Raw genomic sequence first — 19,318 nt, 5'->3', positions numbered from 1 at the left:
AAGAGGAAAATAAAAACAAAGGTTAGGTACAGACCATTAGAAAGAAAAATAAGAGGATGATGAGTTTAAACCCAACTATATTAATAATTACATTAAATGTAACTGATCTAGACACCCAAATTAAAAGGCAGAGATTATTATAATCACATGCTACCTACAAGAAATCCACTTAAAAATTATAAAGCCAGCCTGGCTGGTGTGGCTCAGTGGATTGAGTGTCATCCCATGAACTGAGAGGCCCTGGTTCAATTCCCAGTCAGGGCATATGCCCGGGTTGCAGGCTCGATCCTCAGTAGGGAGCGTGCAGGAAGTAGCTGATTGATTTGTTGCTCTCACATCAATGTTTCTTTCTCTAAAAAAAGTCAATAAAAACATTAAAAAATATATATATATATATAGCAAGCCATAAGTAGGTTAAAATAAAATAATTTAAAAAGCATGCTAACAGTGAAAAGAAACATGGGCTAGTTATGTTAAAATCAGACAAAACAGATTTTAGAGCAAAAAATATTTAAGGGATGAATAAGAGGTTATTTTATGATAATAGGATCATTTCATTGAGATAATATAACTAAACATTTATGTGATTAATAATAGAGTTTCAAAATACATGAAGCAAAAATGAGTCGAATTTTAAGTAGAAATAGACTAATCCTGTTATTGGAGCTTCTAGTACTGTTCTCAATAATTAGGACAAGTAGACAGAAAATTGCTAAAATGCCAAGCGGTTTGACCAATTGACATTTATAGAACACTGCATCAACAAAATAGACATTCTTTTTTCTTTTATAAGAGTTTTTATTGATTTTTCAGAGTAAGAGGAAGGGAGAGGGAAAAATATCAGCGCTCAACCAACTGATCCACACAGGCAAGAGCTGAATGTACATCCTTTTTTTTTTATCCTCACCCGAGGACATTTCTCCATTTGTTTGTACAGATAGAGTGGGAGGGAGAGAGAGGAAGGGAGGGAGAGAGAGAGAGAAACATCGACGTGAAGGGACACATCGAGTGGCTGCCACCTGCACAACCAACCAGGGCCGGGGACAAACCGCAACCGAAGTACGCACCCCTAGCGGGAACCGAACCCGGGTCTCTCCGGACCGCAGGCCAACGCTCTAACCGCTGAGCAAAACCGGCCAGGGCTACATCCTTTTTTTTAAATAGGTCTTTTTGGTTCTTTTTAATCCTCACCCGAGGACATTTTTGCATTTATCTTCAGCTGGAGTGGGAGGGAGAGAGAGAGGAAGAGAGAGGGAGAAACATTGATGTGAGAGACGTATCAGCTGGTTGCCTCCCACACAACACCAACTGAGCCCTGGGACAAACTGCAACCGAGGTAAGAGCCCTTAGTGGGAACCGAACCTGGGACTCTCTGGTCTGTGGGCCGATGCTCTAACTGCCGAGCCAAACCAGCCAGAGCTTTAATATATTTTTATTCTTCTTTTTAGAGGGAGGGAGGAAAGGAGAGAGAGGGACATCGAACCCACAACCCAGGCATGTGCCCTGACCGGGAATTGAACTGGGACCTCTCAGTCCATGGCACTATGCTCAGTCCTCTGAGCCACACTGGCTGAGTGAATATACATTCTTTTTAAGTAAACATGGAACATTTACCAAGATCATATTATAGGGCCATATTTTATTTTATTTATTTATTTTTTGTTTTTGTTTTTTGGGGTACATGCTCTTAGCGGGAACTGAACCCGGGACTCTCTAGTCCACAGGCTGACACTCCAACCGCTGAGTCAAACCGGCCAGGGCTATAGGGCCATATTTTAAAATATTAATAAATTTAGAAGGATTTAAAAATCACACAAAGTATTCTGTAGCCACAATGTAATTAAAATAGAAATCAATAGCAGAAAGATCACTGGAAATATTTGGAAAGTAAATAAAAACATTTCCAAATAAATGAAATCAAAATGATATTAAAAAAGACATTAGGGAACCTCTTTTCCATGTGGAGTCTTGGACTCTCTCATGTCTGTGTTAAATTTGGTTATTTTCTCTTTCCAAAATGAAAAGATAATAAACTGAATGAAAAGGACAGTTCTGTTTGATAGTGCTAACTCAGTGCTTAGAGGAAAATTACATATTATTAAACATCCATATTAAAAAAGAAAAAAAAGATTTCAAAGCAATGGCTCTGGTTAAGCCATCTTAATAAATCAGAAAGAAAGAGCAGATGAAGCTTGGCCGGTGTGGCTCAGTGACTTGACCATTGTCCCATGGACTAAGAAGTGCCAGTTCGATTCCCAATCAGGGCATATGTCCAGGTTGCAGGCTCAGTCTCCAGTAGGGAGTGTGCAGGAGGCAGCCAATTAATTGATGTTTCTCTCTTACATCAATGTTTCTGTCTTTCTCTCTAAAAAGGCAATAAAAACAAACTTGAAAGAAAGAGCAGATGAAATTCAAGAAAATAGAAAAAGGTAAATAAAAGTCAAAGTGGAGATTAATGAAATAGATGAGAGAGAAGAAAAAAAAAAAAAAAAACAGAAAAATAAATGAAACCAAGAGCTGATTTGTCAAGAATATCAATAAAATGGATACACCTCTAGCCAGACTGATGGGAAAAAAAGACCCAAATTACTCATTGAAAATGAGAGAGGTGGCAGTCCTACAGATTTTACAGATATTGAAAGGTAAGGTAATATTATGAATTCAACACATAGAAGTGGAAAATTTTCTTTCAAAGCTCACACAAGAAGAAATAAGTAACATTTCTTAGGAATATTTCATTTGTAGTTACTAAACTTCCCACACACAAATATTACACCCAGGTGGCTCCACTGGTGAAATCTACAAAACTTTTAAGGAAAAAACATCACCAATTCTATGCAAATTTCCAGAAAATTGAATAGGAAGGAATACTTTCAACTCATTTTATGACACGAGCTTTACTGTGATAACCCCAACCAAAGATAAGAAAGCTGCATACCCATATCCCTTATGAACATAGATGCGATGCCACCCAGCTGGTGTGGCTCAGTGATTGAGCATTGACCAAGAGGTCGCTGGTTTTAATTCCTGGTCAGGGCACTTGCCCAGGTTGTGGGCCTGATCCCCAGTGCGGGGGTATGCAGGAGGCAGCCAATCAATTTCTCTCTCATTGTGTGTCTATCTCTCTCCCTCTCTCTCTAAAATCAATAAACAAAAAAAAATATTTAAAAAAAGGTGCAGTGCAAAATCTTAGCAAGATTTTAGCCATTAGAATGCAACAGTATATAAACAGAGTAATGGCCGGTTTGGCTCAGCGGTTAGAGCATCGACTTGCGGTCCAGAGAGACCCAGGTTCGGTTCCCGCTAAGGGCACGTACCTCCGTTGCAGTTTGTCCTGGGCCCTGGCTGGGTCATGTGGGTGGCAGCCACTCGATGTGTCCCTTTCACGTCAATGCTTCCCTCTCTCTTTCTCTCTCCCTCCCAGTCTATATTAACAAAAAAATGGAAAAATGTCCTCGGGTGAGGATTAAAAAAAAAAAGGGTAATACTTTATGGCCAAGTGGATTTCATTTTCGGAATGCAGGCTTGGAAATCAATCAGTGCAATTCACTATATTAACAACAAAAAAGATTAGCCATGTGTTCACCTCAGTAGATACGGAAAAAGCATTTGACCAAATTCAATATCCAGCCCAAGCTGCTGTGGCTCAATTGGTTGAACATTGACCCATGCACCGAAAGGTCAAAGGTTTGATTTCCAGTCCAGGAATATAACCCAGGGTGCAGGTTCAATCCCCAGACCCGGTGAATGCATGCATGAGGCAACGAATGGATCAATGTTTCTCTCATCTCTCCCTCTCCCTCTCAAAAAAAAAAGAAAATCCCTATGTGTTTCTGATAAAAGCTTTCAGCAAACTTAGAATAGAAGAAAATGCCCTTGACCCAATAAAAGTCATCTTATAAAAAAAACTTACCATTGGCTTCAGACTTAATGGTGAATAAAAAGACTTTTCCCCCTAAGATCAGAAAGATTTCCTTTGTCACCAGTGTACTAGAGGTTCTAGCCAGTGCAGTAAGATAAGAAGAAGAAACAAAAGGTATCCAGAATGAGAAGGAAGAAGTAAAGCTTCCCTTACTCACCAACAGCAGTATCAAACTTTATAGGAAATCCTGTGATACCTACCAAAATACTATTGAAATTAAAAAGTAGGTGTAGTAAGGTTTTAGGATATAAGATTGATATTAAGAATCAATTGTGGGCCCTGGCCGGTTTGGCTCAGCGGTTAGAGCGTCGGCCTGCGGTCTGGAGAGACCCGGGTTCGGTTCCCGCTAAGGGCATGTACCTCCGTTGCAGTTTGTCCCCGGCCCTGGTTGGTCGTGCGGGTGGCAGCCACACACATCGATGTTTCTCTCCTCTCCCTCTGTTCCTTTCTCTCCCTCCCACTCTACTTGAACAAAAAATGGAAAAATGTCCTCGGGTGAGGATAAAAAAAAAAAAAAAGAAAAAGAATCAATTGTGGCCCTGGCCGGTTTGGCTTAGCGGTTGGAGCGTCGGCCTGCGGACCAGAGAGTCCTGGGTTTGGTTCCCTCTAGGGGCACGTACCAAAAACATAAATAAATAAATAAATAAATAAAACCTAGTTTTAAAAAAAAAAAAAATCAGTTGTGTTTCCATATGCCATCGATGAACAATTGAAAATCAAAATTTAAAAAGCTGTACCATTGCAGTAGAAATTTTGACATACTGAAGCAGAAATCTGACAAAAGCAGTGACATATCTATATACTGATACCTATAAAACATTGCTGAGAAATAATTAAATAACTAAATAAATGGAAAAACTTACTGTTTTCATGGATTAGAAAACTCCATATATATATATATATATATATATATATTTTTTTTTTTATCCTCACCCGAGGACATTTTTCCATTTTTTGTTCAGACAGAGTGGGAGGGAGAGAGAGAAAAACATCAATGTGAAAGGGACACATCGAGTGGCCTCCACCTGCACGACCTTCCAGGACTGGGGACAAATGCAACCGAGGTACGTGCCCTTAGCGGGAACCGAACCCGGGTCTCTGAACCGCAGGCCGACGCTCTAACTGCTGAGCCAAACTGGCCAGGGCAAGACTCCATATTTTAAAGAGATCAGTTATCTCTAAATTGTTAGATGCAATGTCATCCCAATAAAAATCCTAGCAGACTTTTTTATAAAATTGTCGATCTCATTCTAATATTCACATGGAAATGCAAAGGACCTAGCCAAACAGCTTTGAAAAAAAAAGTTACAAGGTTTATATTATGTAGTTTGCTTATTTTAAAACTTCAGTAATCAAGGCAGTCTGGCATTGGCAAAAAGATAGAGCGTTGCAATAAATTTGAGCATCCAGAAATAGACCTAAAAGTAGTTCAGAGTGGCATTGACCTAAATGGCAACACTAGAAAGTAGAAGAAATCTTGAGGTGAAAAACATTTTCAACTTAAATGTATTTATAGTAAAAAATTACCAAGGAGCCTTGGCCAGTTTGGCTCAGCGGTTAGAGCATCAGCCCGTGGACCAGAGAGTCCCCAGTTTGGTTTCCACTAAGGGCACATACCTCAGGTAAGGATTAAAAAAAAAATAAAATTACCAAAGAGTATCCTGGCCACTTTGACTCAGCGGTTAGAATGTTGGCCCATGGACCAGAGACTTGTGGGTTCGATTCTGGTCAAGGGCACATGCTTTGGTTGTGGTTTGGTCTCCGGCCCTGATCGAGGTGCAGGAGGCAACTGGTGGCAGTCAGTCGATGTGTCTCTCTCACATCCATGATTCATTCTTTCTCCCTTTGTCCCCCCCACTATCTGAGGATAAATGGAAAAATATCCTTGGGTGAAGATTTTAAAAAATAAAATTACCAAGGGGTAAACTAAGAGGAGGAAAAACACAGCATCCAGAAATAGATTCTAGCACAGGACAAAGGTGAAGGAGGGTGCTAGGACAACAGCTGTACCAGAAGCCTAGGCATAAACTATTACTGATAAGAACAGGGATCTGGGTCCTGGCAGGTTTGGCTCAGCAGTTAGAGCATTGGTCTGCGGTCCAGAGAGACCCGGGTTCGGTTTTCGCTAGGGGCATGTACCTCGGTTGCAGGTTGTCCTGGGCCCTGGGTTGGTCGTGCGGGAGGCAGCCACTCGATGTGTCCCTTTCATGTCGATGTTTCTCTCTCTCTCCCTCCCACTCTATCTGAACAAAAAATGAAAAAATGTCCTAGTGTGAGGATTAAAAAAAAAGAACAGGTATCGGGGAGCAAGGTGGCTAGTAAAAATAAAAAAGGGACTGATATGTTTGAATTTACAGAGAACATTGATAGTTGTGTAGTAGAAACGTTGCAAAAATAATTGATGGAACCACAGAAAAACAGGGAAACTTTAAAATGTGGCAGTTATTAACTTCAGTAAAAAGGAAAGTTTAGAGTTGCACAAAAAAGGTGGTGTGAACTTTGTAAACTACTTTGTCTATACAGCATATATCATCTTCATAGTAATGTAAATTGTTCTTTCTGGATGAGTATAGCCAAATGGAAATAAGATTTGATTGACATTTTTCACATTGGTTAGTATATGAGATTGTAGGCCTTTACTTATTTTTAAATTTTTATTGATTGATTGATTTTAGAGAGAGAGAGAGAGAGAGAAACATCGATTTTGTTGTTCGCTTATCCATGTATTCATTGGTTGCTTCTTGTATGTGCCCTGACCAGGGATCTAACCTGAAACCTTGGTGTATCAGGACAATGCTCTAACCAACTGAGTTACCTGGTCAGGGCCAAGATGTAGGCCTGTGCCTTGGGCCCTTTAATCAGGCCTCTTTATTTTTTATTTATTTATTTTAATTTTTTTTTTTTCTTTATTGATTTTAGAGAGAGAGGAAGGGAGAGGAAGAGAGAGATAGAAACATCAATGAGAGAGAACATGGATTGGCTGCCTCCTGCACGCCCCCCACTGGGGATTTGGCCCACAACCTGGGCATGTGCCCTGACCAGGAATTGAACTAGCAACCTCTTGGTGCATGGATCAGTGCTCAACCACCAAGCCACACCGACCGGGCTATCAGGCCTCTTTAATCTGGACACTGTCTGGTTTTCCTCACCCCAGATTGATGACAGGATTAGTTACTGTACTTCCTTTATCAGTTTTCTATCTGTCATTTTCTTTAGGGGAAATCTCTTTTCTAGAATAATTCTGTTCCTAATATGTTTTAGGAAAAATATAAACATGATTTTGAGTACCTTTATTTATTTTGTTTAAATAGGCTGATTTTTTTTTTTTTTTTTAAACGCCCTTTAGGAAGTAGGAAGAAAGAGAAGGAACGGCCAGAAATTTCTCCTCCATCAGATTTTGAGCACACCATCCATGTTGGCTTTGATGCTGTTACTGGAGAGTTCACTGTAAGTTTACCTAGTTGGGACTCATTTTTATATCATCACTTAAGCTTTTCCATTCAGTAGTAAGTTTGAAGTTAACTTTCCTATCCACATATTAACTGTGAATCCTTAGTGCTTTTCTTTTCTTCTGAAAGTGTTTGTGGATAGATGTATTTTGTTCCTAGGGAGCTGGGACTATTAATTACAGTTATTGCAAAATAGATTTAGATAAACACATCTTTAGAAAACTAGAACTTTTAGAATTTAGTCAAACCTGTAGTTGTGTAGATTGATTTATGTATTTCATCATTCACCTGTGGAAATTGATTTTATTAGAGCAACTCAAAACAACTGATTTCTGACTGTCTTATTTTCAGGGCATGCCAGAACAGTGGGCTCGATTGTTACAGACTTCCAATATCACCAAACTAGAGCAAAAGAAGAATCCTCAGGCTGTGCTGGATGTCTTAAAGTTCTATGACTCCAACACAGTGAAACAGAAGTATCTGAGCTTTACTCCTCCAGGTAAGACATCGATCAGTTGTAATTCAAATGAGATTGCAGAGTTGTAAAGCTATTCTAGATAAATAGATTGCTTCTAGAGAAAAAAAAAGAAATAAGCTATGGTTTTTGTCTCTGTTTTATTCCCTTGCATAGATCTACCTTTAATAAACTGATTAGAGTAGCTCTTATGCATAATTTAGAGTCTGGGGAGTATATTAATCTCTTAGTTTTCACAAAAGTGGATGTTTTGGCCTTTTGTTTGTTTTTTTCTCTTTACTTCTTTTTTTTTTAATTTATTTTTTTAATTTTATTTTTGTTACAGATGTTTCTCCTTTTTTACCCCATTGGTACCCTCCTCCCTATCCCCCCCTGCCCCATCCCCAGCTTTGTTTTCCATGTCCATTGGTTATGCATACATGCATATAAGTTCTGTGGTTTATCTCTTCCCACCCCCCACCTCCCCCTGGTGTGGGATGGGGGACCCCTCACTCCTCAGGGAGGACCTTCACAGTTGAGGTAGCCTCCTGATTTTTATCGGCCACAGGTGGGTGTGGTACCAGCTTATCAGCTCCTCTGCCCCTCTTACCAGTCTCGATGTGACTTCTTTAATTTCATAGTTGTAGGACTTTGATTCAGTTTGACTTCAGGTGGTCTGAATGCTGATTGTTCTATAGTTTAGTTGTAATTTTGATGTGATTGTAGGAGGAGGAGGATACTGTATTTATCTAGGCCTCCATCTTCCAGATTTTCTTCTGAAACTGACAATTTTACTTAATTTGATTGTATCATCAGAGAAATAGAGACCACTTGGCAAATTATTTTGACTTAGTCTAGTACATTCTTAGCAAAAGGTTGTACTTGTCCCAAGAACTTTTCTGTCAACCAGTAAATCTGTATAAATTAGTAATCTTTTTTTTAAAATCAGTGTTTGACCAGAAAATGGTGTATTTCATATAAGTAAAACAAAACACAACTTATTCTTTTAAACTCCAGAATGAGTTTTTTTAAAATATGTTTTTATTGATTTTACAGACACAGGAAAGGGGAGGGGGAGAGAAACATCTATTAGCTGCCTCCTGCACTCCCCCTACTGGGGGTGGAGCCCGAAACCAGGGCATGTGCCCTGACCAGAAATTGAACCAGCAACTTTTTGAATGACACCACACCTGCCAGAGCCAGAATGAGTATTTTAACATTTGGTCTTTATGAACTGATTTTGCCTTCAGGGATTTGCTTTCATACTGATCACAATTTATGTCAGGAATTGTCCTTTGCATACGTTGTCTGCATGATTGCTTTAAGTTTTTCAGTAAGCAACTTTCTGGAGAAAGTATTATTGTGAATAAACTTCTGTTTTGTTTAATAAATACAGATTGGCAGGTATAGTTTTTAGTAATTTTATTAAGGTATAATTTACATGCTATAAAATTCACCCATTTGAAGTATACAATTCAATGATTTTAGTAAATTTACATTAAGATTGAAGCTTTGTTGACTCGGTTTTATATAAATTGTTTGAATATTGATATTGTCATTCTTCTCAAGACTTAATTCAACTTAAAATCTGTGTAAGCATTTTACTTGATTTGCTTTCTATTATTTTTTTTTTTTTAGACATTTTATTTTTGCAGTTATTAACTTAGCATTTTCTGTTTCATACTTAGAGAAAGATGGCTTCGCTTCTGGAACACCAGCAGTGAGTTAATATGTTATTTCTTATAGCTCTTGTTCTAATTTAAGTTACCCAAAACAAATTTCAGTTTTTACTTTGCTTTCTAAAATAAATTACAGTCATCAGAAATAAATACTTAATATATGTTTTAACTAGCCACTTGATTTGTTGAGGAAGCCATGTTAAGCAAATAGACTATGCTTGATATACTCAAAGTGACTAAAACGTACTATGCTCTACAGCAGTTTAGCTACTTTTGGTAATATTCCCTTATATAAACATGAATACAAAGAACTTGCTAGCCTTTTCCTCTGGCACCGTTCTACTGAACATAGAGTATGGAAGCATACTTAATAACAGAGAAGCTTGTCAGTCTTCAGAGTTGACTGAAACTCTAAGTTATCAGTAAGCACAGTTACCTCTTGCAAAGTCACTGTTTTATTTTTAATTGCTAAATTAGAAGGAAACAGTCTCCTGGAATTATTTGAAGATTAAATGGGGTAACATGTAAAGTACTTACCTAGCACACACCTGGAATATAATAATCTCTGTATAAAGATTAATACCTTCCTCTTTTGCTTCATTATCCGCCATTTTTTACAGTGTATTAAATGACTGACTTACACAAAGCCTAGAGGATTTTGTTTTTGTTCTTAACAAATAAAGTGATTATTTACTTTTAGGGTTTTTTTAAAAGGGTATAAAATTCTCTATTTCAAGGGCATAAGTTTTCTCTTAAGAATACTTGATATTTATCATATATATTTATTTAATAAACTTACTTTACTTACAGAATTGTCTTCACTTTTTAAGTGATTAGAGTAAGTGAGGATTTACTGTTTTGAAATGAGCTATTAAAGAAATATAGTTTTTCAAATATGTTAAAAGAGAGAGTCATTTTTTAATCCTTACCCAAGGATATTTTCCCATTGATTTTCAGATACAGTGGGGAGGGAGGGAGGGAAAGAAACATGATGTGAGAGAGACACATCAATTGGTTGCCTCCTGCATGACCTCATCCAGGGCTGGGGATCAAATTGCAACCAAGGTATATGCCCTTGACTGGAATCGAACCCGTGACTCTTTGGTCCACGGGCTGATACTCTAACCATGGAGCAAAATGGGCCAGGGCAAGATAATCATATTTTAATGTATTATTGTATTTGACTTGTCTTTCTTAACTTTGCTCATTGATAAATACAGCTGAATACCAAGGGATCAGAAACATCAGGAGTAGTCACAGAGGAAGATGATGATGATGAAGAGGCTGCTCCTCCTGTTATTGCCCCACGACCAGATCATACAAAATCAGTGAGTGTCTTATCAGTGAATTGGGCTGTTTGTATCTGTGCATATGTGTTTTAAAAAGCCCTCACGCTTAAACTATTTCAAAACAGTTTTTTTGAAAATTAAAATCAAATGGCCTTGCCGGGCCGGTGTGCCTCCGTGGGTGAGCGATGACCCATGCACCAAGAGGTCACTGGTTTGGTTCCTGGTCAGGGCACATACCGGGGTTGTGGGCCCAATCGCTAGTGAGGGGCATGCAGGCCGTGCCAATTGATGTTTCTCTCTCTCTCCTAAAATCAATAAAGAAAAAAAAATCAAATGGCTTCTTTTAAAATATAGCCCTGGCCAGTTTGGCTCGGCGGTTAGAGCGTCAGCCTGCATACCGAAGAGTCATTGATTCGGTTCCTGTCTAGGACATGTACCTCAGTTGTGGTTGGGTCCCCCGGCCCTGGTCGGCATCGAGCTGGAGGCAGCCAGTTGATGTGTCTCTCTCACGTCGATCTCTCTCTCTCTCTCTCTTCCCCCCTTCCTTCCTCCCTTCCACTCTATCTGAAGATAAATGAAAAAGTGAGGATTTAAAAAAAAGTTAAATTACAAATACTTCTCATTTTTTTCTTTTTTATTGCATTTATAGGAGTGACATTAGTTAATAAAATGATATAATTTCAGGTGTACAATTCTGTAATAAATCATCTATATATTGTATTGTGTGTTCACCACCACAAGTCAAGTCTCCTTCCATCACCATTTTTCTCCCCCTTTACCACCTTCTACCTTCCCCCATTCTCCTTTCCCTCTGGTAATCACCATATTGTTGTCTGTGTTTTGAGGATTTTTTTGTTTTGTTTTGCTTAATCCCTTCACCTTTTTCACTCAGCCCTGCAGCCCCCCTCCCCACTTCTCATTGTTTTCTTTCTTTTTTTTATGTTTTTATTGACTTTTTTAGAGAGAGAAGAAGGGAGAGAGAGATAGAAACATAGACGGGATGCCTCCTGCACGTTCCCTACTCAGAATTGAAACCTGGACATCTTCCCTGACTGGGAATCGAACTGGGACCCCTCAGTTTTTGGGACGACACTCAATCCACTGAGCCACATCGGCTGAGCTGTTTTTTTATATTACACTTGCTGTTCCAGAGAATTCGTCTGTTTCTCTGGCTTTTTATCTCAATGCAGGTAACTCTTCTTACCCAAATTATGTATTTTATCTCCCCTTTTACATTTGTCTCAAAGCCTTGATGTCATTCAAGGGGCTGCTAAGAGTAAATTTCTGACCATATGTAAGATAATTTTAACAATTATGACCTTAGATAGAGATAGACAGAGTCTTGCCCATCTCCCTGTACTAATACAAGTAATGTAGGGGATGGTGCTGTTCAGTGGCCTGAGGGACTAGTGATACGCTCGGCAGGTAAAAAGCTCTGAGGCCTTCCATTGCATCTTGATCTATTGATAGAGGGCTCTATTTTCTTTATATCTAAGAACTGGCTGTTGGAAATGAAATGGTAGGAGTCATATTTGTGCAAAAATTTAGGGGAAATTAATAGTTATTTTAACATCAAGGTTTACATTTTTTTACTCTTTATTTCTCTCTCTTTTTTTTTTTTATCCTCACCCGAGGACATTTTTCCATTTTTTGTACAGATAGAGTGGGAGGGAGAGAGAGGAAGGAGAGAGAGAGAGAGAAAAACATCGACATGAAGGGACACATCGAGCGGCTGCCACCCGCACGACCAACCAGGGCCGGGGACAAACTGCAACCGAAGTACATGCCCTTAGCGGGAACAGAACCTGGGTCTCTCCGGACCGCAGGCCGACGCTCTAACCGCTGAGCCAAACTGGCCAGGGCTCTTTATTTCTCTTTTAAAACATGATTTTAAACTTCTTTTTACTTCATTACTAGCATATTTTAGATCTGGTTACATATAAATTTCATGCAAAGATCTAGTCTTTTGCTAGAAAGATTTAAAAGGTAGACATGATGCCCTGGCTGGTTTGGTCTAGCAGTTAGAGCATTGGCCTGCAGACCAAGGGGTCACAGATTCGATTCCAGGTCAGGGGCCGCTTATCTGAGTTGGTGTTGTGCAGGAATCAGTCAATCAGTGTGTCTCTACATCGCTATTTTCCTCTCTCTCCCTTCCTCTCTCCTTTCCACTCTCTCTTTTTTCCTTCTAAATTCTCACCCAAGAATATTTTTCCACTTATTTTCAGACAGGGAGGTGAGAGGGAGGTGGAAAGAGAGCAAAAGAGAAACATCCCTGTGAGAGAGACACATCGACTGGTTGCCTCCTGCTTGACCTCGACCGGGGCCGGGGACCAAACCTCAACCGAGGCATGTGCCCTTGACTGGAATTCAATCTGAGACTCTCTTTCTTTTTTTTACTTTATTGATTTTATATACTTTACTTGTTTTTAATCCTCACCCGAGGATATTTTTCCATTTATCTTTAAATAGAGTAGGAGGGAGAGAGAAACATTGGTGTGAGAGAGAGACATCGGCTGGTTGCAACCAGGGCCGGGGACAAACTGCAACCAAGGTACATTCCCTTGGTCAGAATTGAACTGGGGTCTCATTGGTCCGTGGGCCATGTTCTAACCACTGAGAAAACCAGCCAGGGCTCTTTATTGATTTTAGAGAGAGAGAGAGAAACATCGATGAGAGAGAACATTGATTGGCCACCTCCTGCATGCCCCACACGGGGGATTGGGCCCACAACCTGGGCATGTGCCCTCATCAAGAATCAAACCAGCGAACTCTTGGGACATGGGTTGATGCTCAACCACTGAGCAACATTGGCCAAAGCCCTTTCCACTCTCTCTTTGAAAACAAAACAAAAAAATCAGTGGAAAAAATATTCTTGGGTGAGAATTAACAAAAAATAAAAATAAAATAAAAGATAAACATGATGTGCCAGAGAAAAATGTCTCACATTTTCTTTTAACATACTTTTATTTATTTATTTATTTTTTAAATCTTTATTGTTGAATGTATTACAGATGTTCCTCAATTTTCCCTCATTGACCCCCTCTTCCCCATTCCCGCCCCCCTACTGCCTTTTCCCACACTATTGTCTGTGTCCATTGGTTATGGATTTAAGTTCTTTGGTTTATTTCTTCCCACCCCCCAACTCCTTTCCCTTTGAGGTTTGTCAGACTAGCAATGAATTTGTACTTCTTAATCCCTTCACCTTTTCATCCATTCCCCCAACCCTCCCATCTGGCAATCAACAAAATGTTCTCTGTATCTATGAGAATGTTTCTGTTCTGCCTGTTCATTTTGTTTGTAGATTCCATTGTCGATAGATATGTATTCATTGCCATTTTGTTTGTTCATATATTTTATCTTTTTCTTCAAAAAGACCCTTCATCATTTCATATAATAACGGTTTGGTGGTGATGAACTCCTTTAACTTTTTCTTGTCTGGAAAACTCTTTATATGGCCATCGATTCTAAATGACAGCTTTGCAGGATAGGGTAATCTTGGTTGTCGGTTCTTAACTTTTCATCACTCTGAGTATTTCTCGCCACTCCCTTCTGGCCTGCAAAGTTTCTTTTGAGAAATCAGTTGACAGCCTTATGGGAACTCCCTTGTAGGTAACTAACTGCTTTTCTCTTGCTGCTTTTAAGATTCTCTCTTTGTCTTGAACCTTTTGCATTTTGATGATGATGTGTCTTGGTGTGGGCCTCTTGGGGTTCATCTTGTTTGGTACTGTCTGTGCTTCCTGGACTTGTATGTCTGTTTCCTTCACCAAGTTAGGAAAGTTTTCTGTCATTATTGTTTCAAACAGGTTTTCGATTTCTTGTTCTCTCTCTTCTCCTTCTGGCACCCCCAAGATGCGAATGTTGGCACGCTTGAAGTTGTCCCAGAGGCTCCTTACACTATCCTCATTTTTTTGGATTCTTTTTTCTTTTTGCTGTTCTGATTGGGCATTTTTTGCTTTCTTTTATTCCAAATTGATGGTTTGCTTCTTGGATTTACGTACTCTACTATTGAAGCTGTGTAAATTATTCTTTATATCAGTTAGTGCCTCCTTCATTTCTGACTGTGCATCCATCATTTCTGACTGGTCCTCTTTTATGCTATTGAGACCCTCACTAAGTTCACTGAGGTTCTCACTAAGTTCATTGAGCATCCTTATAAGCAGTATTTTGAACTCAGCATCTGTTAGGTTGCTTATCTCCATTTCGCTTAGTTCTTTTCTTGGGGTTTTGTTCTGTTCTTTCATTTGGGACCTGTTTCTTTGTCTCCTCATTTTGGCTGCCTCCCTGTGTTTGTTTCTATGTATTACTTAACGAGAGGTATGGGGCTATCTGAGACCAGATGCTGCTTGTTTGAAAGAATTTAGGAAAAACCTGAAGTAGGATCCAAGACAGGCCAATCCTATGGTTAAGCAACTGGCAACAGCTTGGGTGGGCCCAAAAGTTGGGTGGGGCAGGGCCTCAGGGAATCACCAGGGCGGGGCTACCAGTGTGAGCCAGGTTGCTGGAGTGCCAGGTATGGCGACTGTCTGCCGCCCCAGGGCAGGGTTCACCAAAGGAATAAAGGCCTCTGACAGAAAGCCCCCTCTCCAGCCCTGCCTCCATTGCTGGACAGCTCAGTTCTTCCCTGTATGTCTCTGGTGCCCCTCGAGCTGCCTCCCCTCCAAGCTGAGAGGGAATGAGTTTGACAAGTCCGTGTGCGGGCCCTTTAAGAGGAGCTGCCTGGGGCTCCAGCCGCTTCAGCTTCCCTGAGCCTCAGTTCCCGCTGGTTTTCCAGCCAGAAGTTATGGGGACTTCTCTTCCTGGCACTGGAACCCTGAGCAGGACGTCTGGTGTCGGATGGAGACCCCTCAGTCCTCAGGGAGGACCCTCCCAGCTGAGGTGTCCTGATTTTTATCTGCCACACGTGGGTGTGGGACCAGCCCCTTGCGCCTCCGCCCCTCCTACCAGTCTTGATGTGGCTGCTGCTTTAATTCCGTAGTTGTAGGACTTCCATTCAGCTTGATTTCAGGCGGTTCTGAATGTTGGCTATTCTGTAGTTTAGTTGTAACTTTGATGTGGTTGTGGGAGGACGCGATACCGCGTTTTACCTACCCGCCATCTTGACCGGAAGCCTCATGTTTCACATTTATTATTCTTAGTTACAAGTCTTTTATAAGACAGGTCGGAAAATACTATTCTCAGTCTTTAGAACACTGGAGACAACTTAGTTTTGGTGAAAAACTCGAAGAACTGAATAGTGTATCAGGAAAAATACCTAAAAATGTTTTTCTTCAAATCTTAGTAATTAACTGTTTCTCCACAGATTTATACACGGTCTGTAATTGACCCTATTCCTGCACCAGTTGGCGATTCTAATGTTGATAGTGGTGCCAAGACTTCTGACAAACAGAAAAAGAAGACCAAAATGACAGATGAAGAGATTATGGAAAAATTAAGTATGTTTCCCACATTTTACTTTATTCTTAAATTGTTAACAGCTCTTGAAACATTTGTCCCAGATGGATTTTAATTTATACCCACTATTTTGGCTTCAGGCATAAAGAATAAATTGTTTTCTAGGAGCAGTAATTTCAATTACAATCTGGTGAAGCTCCTAAAATACTCTTCTTTGCTTATTTGTTATTATGTGTTGACTAGTGAGCAACCACTCTGCAATAGTCAGTACCTTGGGGAGCAACACTTTTCCCAAAGGGTCATAGTTGGAATCTATCAAACTATCAAAGGAGGTTTGTCTGTATGTATGCATACTTATACCTTCTTAGTACGAGAATACAAAATGACTATAAGTAATTAAATACAATAACCTTCCTGAATGGATGTATTTGTAGGCATAAAATGTGTTTTTTTTTTCATCCGTCAACCATAATTGGCCTAGATCAAGCATTGGAAATAATTTGCATAGTACCAGGGAGAAGGTAACATTAATGTCTGATCTACAAGTCTGCAGCAACTATAGTTATAAAAAACATCTACATGGAGGGATCAAGGAAAAAGTACTATAATTATAGTGGTTGTAGACTTGAGGTTGGGTACCTATATAAAATTGGAGTATTGTGTGAGTTTCCTTGCTGTGCTTCTGTCTCCTTTTACCTTGAGCAAATAAAAATTAATTGTGATTTTCTCATGTTTTTACTTACTAGTAATAAGAATATAAGTTACAGTTTTATGTCCAACAGCCTAGTTTTAAAAACCTGTTTCTTAGTTGTGACATTGTGAATGTTCCTAAAACAGATGTGTGATTCGTTCATATTCGAGTAGTTTTTACAGTAATAAGTGGTTTTCTAAATATTATTGTAAGATCAAAGATATATGGGAAGAGTCAGAAAAGCCACTTAGGGTTATTCATTTGGATATTATTTACATATTTAAGTTTCTTTAGTGTTTTATGTTTGAAACATTCAGTGTTTTTGTGACAGTGTTATGTTTGAAAATCACTATTCTATAATCAGTTGAGTTTATTAAAGGACTAATGATAACAGATTTAATTTACAATTTAAAAAATGCTTTATTGACCTTATAACTTTTTGTTGTTTTTGTTTAAAATAGGAACTATTGTGAGCATAGGTGACCCTAAGAAAAAATATACAAGATATGAAAAAATTGGGCAAGGGTAAGTATTTGTGACTGCATTAACACAATATTCAGTACTTACTAGGTATACAGCACGGTATCTCTTTTGCCTGCTGACATTGAGCACTTACAGTATTCTATGAGTGGTGTCCTTAGATTTGTATAAATAATGCATTTATTTCTAGATGCTATTTAAACACTCTACTACTTAGCAACGGCGACATTGTTTCTTTTCTTTTTTAAAATAATTTTAGAGAAAGGGGAAGAGAGAAACACAAACATCAATTTTTTGTTACGCTTATTTATGCATTGGTTGATTCTTGTATGGTACCTGACCTGGGATCAAATCCACAATTTTGGCATATTGGGACAACGTTCTAACTAACTGAACCACCTGACCAGGGCACGACTATACATTGTTTCTTCTTCAATGGTATTTCCCATTGGTGGTAAGAGATTAGATGGGTGGTAAAATTGCCCATCAAATATATTTAAAAGACTATAAGAACATTTACTACAAGATTATAGGCAGTAAAAACATACATTTTAATTACATCCATTGAATATTTATTTTTGTGTCTACTGAACTTCTGATTTTGTCCAATAGTTTGTATTTTTAAACTATATTAACTAAACTCATTTTCTGTTGAAGAGATGGCCATCTGGAATTATTAATGTTATTAATCTCTGGAAAATGTTCTGTGAATTCAGAGAGCTTGTTATTTTTTAAAGTTTCCTTATGAATTTCTTTCTTTACCAAAAAAAATGTTTTCACTGGTTTGTTTTTTTTTTTAGAGAGAGAGGAAGGGAGAGAGAGAGAGGAACATCGATGTGAGAGAGAAATATCCATGGTCTGACTCCTGCACACAGCCCCACTGAAGATCGAGCCCACAACCCAGTCATGTGCCCCAACCAGGAATCATCCTCGGACCTCTCAGTCCACGAGGTGACGCTCAATCCACTGAGCCTCACCAGTGCAGGCTTGAATTTTTTTTTTAAAACTAAATTTAATTGCAGCACTGGTTTTATTTTATTTTATTTTTCAGCACTTATTTTAATAACAGAAATTTGAGAATTATCTTAACATTCTTAAGCATGATAATGGATACATTGTAATATATTGAATAATATATGTAATAAAATAACTGAATGATCAAGAATCATATCTAACAAAAAGCAAGGGGGGAAAAAAAGAAAGAATAACATCTATGCATATGGATGACCATCCCAAATCCAGTGAATTAGAATAGAAAATTGCAGCCCAGACTGGTGTGGCTCAGTGTATAGAGCATAGGTTTGCTCACTAAAGAGTCTTGAGTTCGATTCCTGGTCAGTGGCACATACCTGGATTGTAGGGAGGCAACCAATCAATGTGTACCTCTCACATGGATGCTTTTTAAAGAAAAAAAAAGAAAATTGCAGAAAAAATACATGAAGTGAAAGTATTTATATGAAGTTTAAAAATTATGTTAAATATATTCTGTAGAGATACATGTCAAAGTCCTTTGTAGATAAAGTATAAAGAACTGCCTGGATCGGCCTGCAGACCAGAGAGTCCTGGGTTCGGTTCCCGCTAGGGGCCCATACCAAAAAAAAAGTAAAACAAAAAAGAACTCCATGAAACTGATGCATCAGATACTAAATGAACACCAAGTACAGATTACTTTTGGGAGGAAGGAGAATGCTTTTGGAAAGGGCACAAAAGAACCTTTAGATTTATTTGTAGTACTTTGATTTTAAGATGGGAAGTAGATCTATGAGTATATGTTGTTTTCATCCTTTCCTTTCTTTATCTTTTTCCTACATTTTTGTAGGTATGACATTTGTGTCAAATATCTAACATAAATTTTGGCCACAGAGATTGCCTCTTTTCTTATTTTTCCCCTGTTGATTTTGTTTTTACTCTTGTTAAAGATGTTAAGTCTTAAATGTTTAATTCTTTTTTAGGTGTTCTAAGT

The 19,318-nt window shown here is 38.8% G+C and overlaps 1 protein-coding gene across 2 annotated transcripts in view; it reads left to right on the top strand.

Annotated features, from left to right (window-relative positions):
- PAK2 (p21 (RAC1) activated kinase 2) overlaps positions 1–19,318 on the top strand; it is a 107,228-nt gene that overhangs the window by 66,603 nt on the left and 21,307 nt on the right. For both annotated transcript variants that reach the window (XM_036243932.1, XM_036243931.1), the window contains exons 3-8: positions 7,269–7,369; positions 7,723–7,870; positions 9,514–9,545; positions 10,725–10,832; positions 16,093–16,225; positions 17,337–17,400. In XM_036243932.1, the coding sequence (XP_036099825.1) occupies positions 7,269–7,369; positions 7,723–7,870; positions 9,514–9,545; positions 10,725–10,832; positions 16,093–16,225; positions 17,337–17,400 (586 nt within the window). The remainder of the gene's footprint in view (positions 1–7,268; positions 7,370–7,722; positions 7,871–9,513; positions 9,546–10,724; positions 10,833–16,092; positions 16,226–17,336; positions 17,401–19,318) is intronic.

Source organism: Molossus molossus, unplaced genomic scaffold (genome assembly GCF_014108415.1).
Source record: "Molossus molossus isolate mMolMol1 unplaced genomic scaffold, mMolMol1.p scaffold_m16_p_5, whole genome shotgun sequence".
Taxonomy (NCBI): domain Eukaryota; kingdom Metazoa; phylum Chordata; class Mammalia; order Chiroptera; family Molossidae; genus Molossus; species Molossus molossus.
This window is presented reverse-complemented; position numbering and strand designations above follow the sequence as displayed.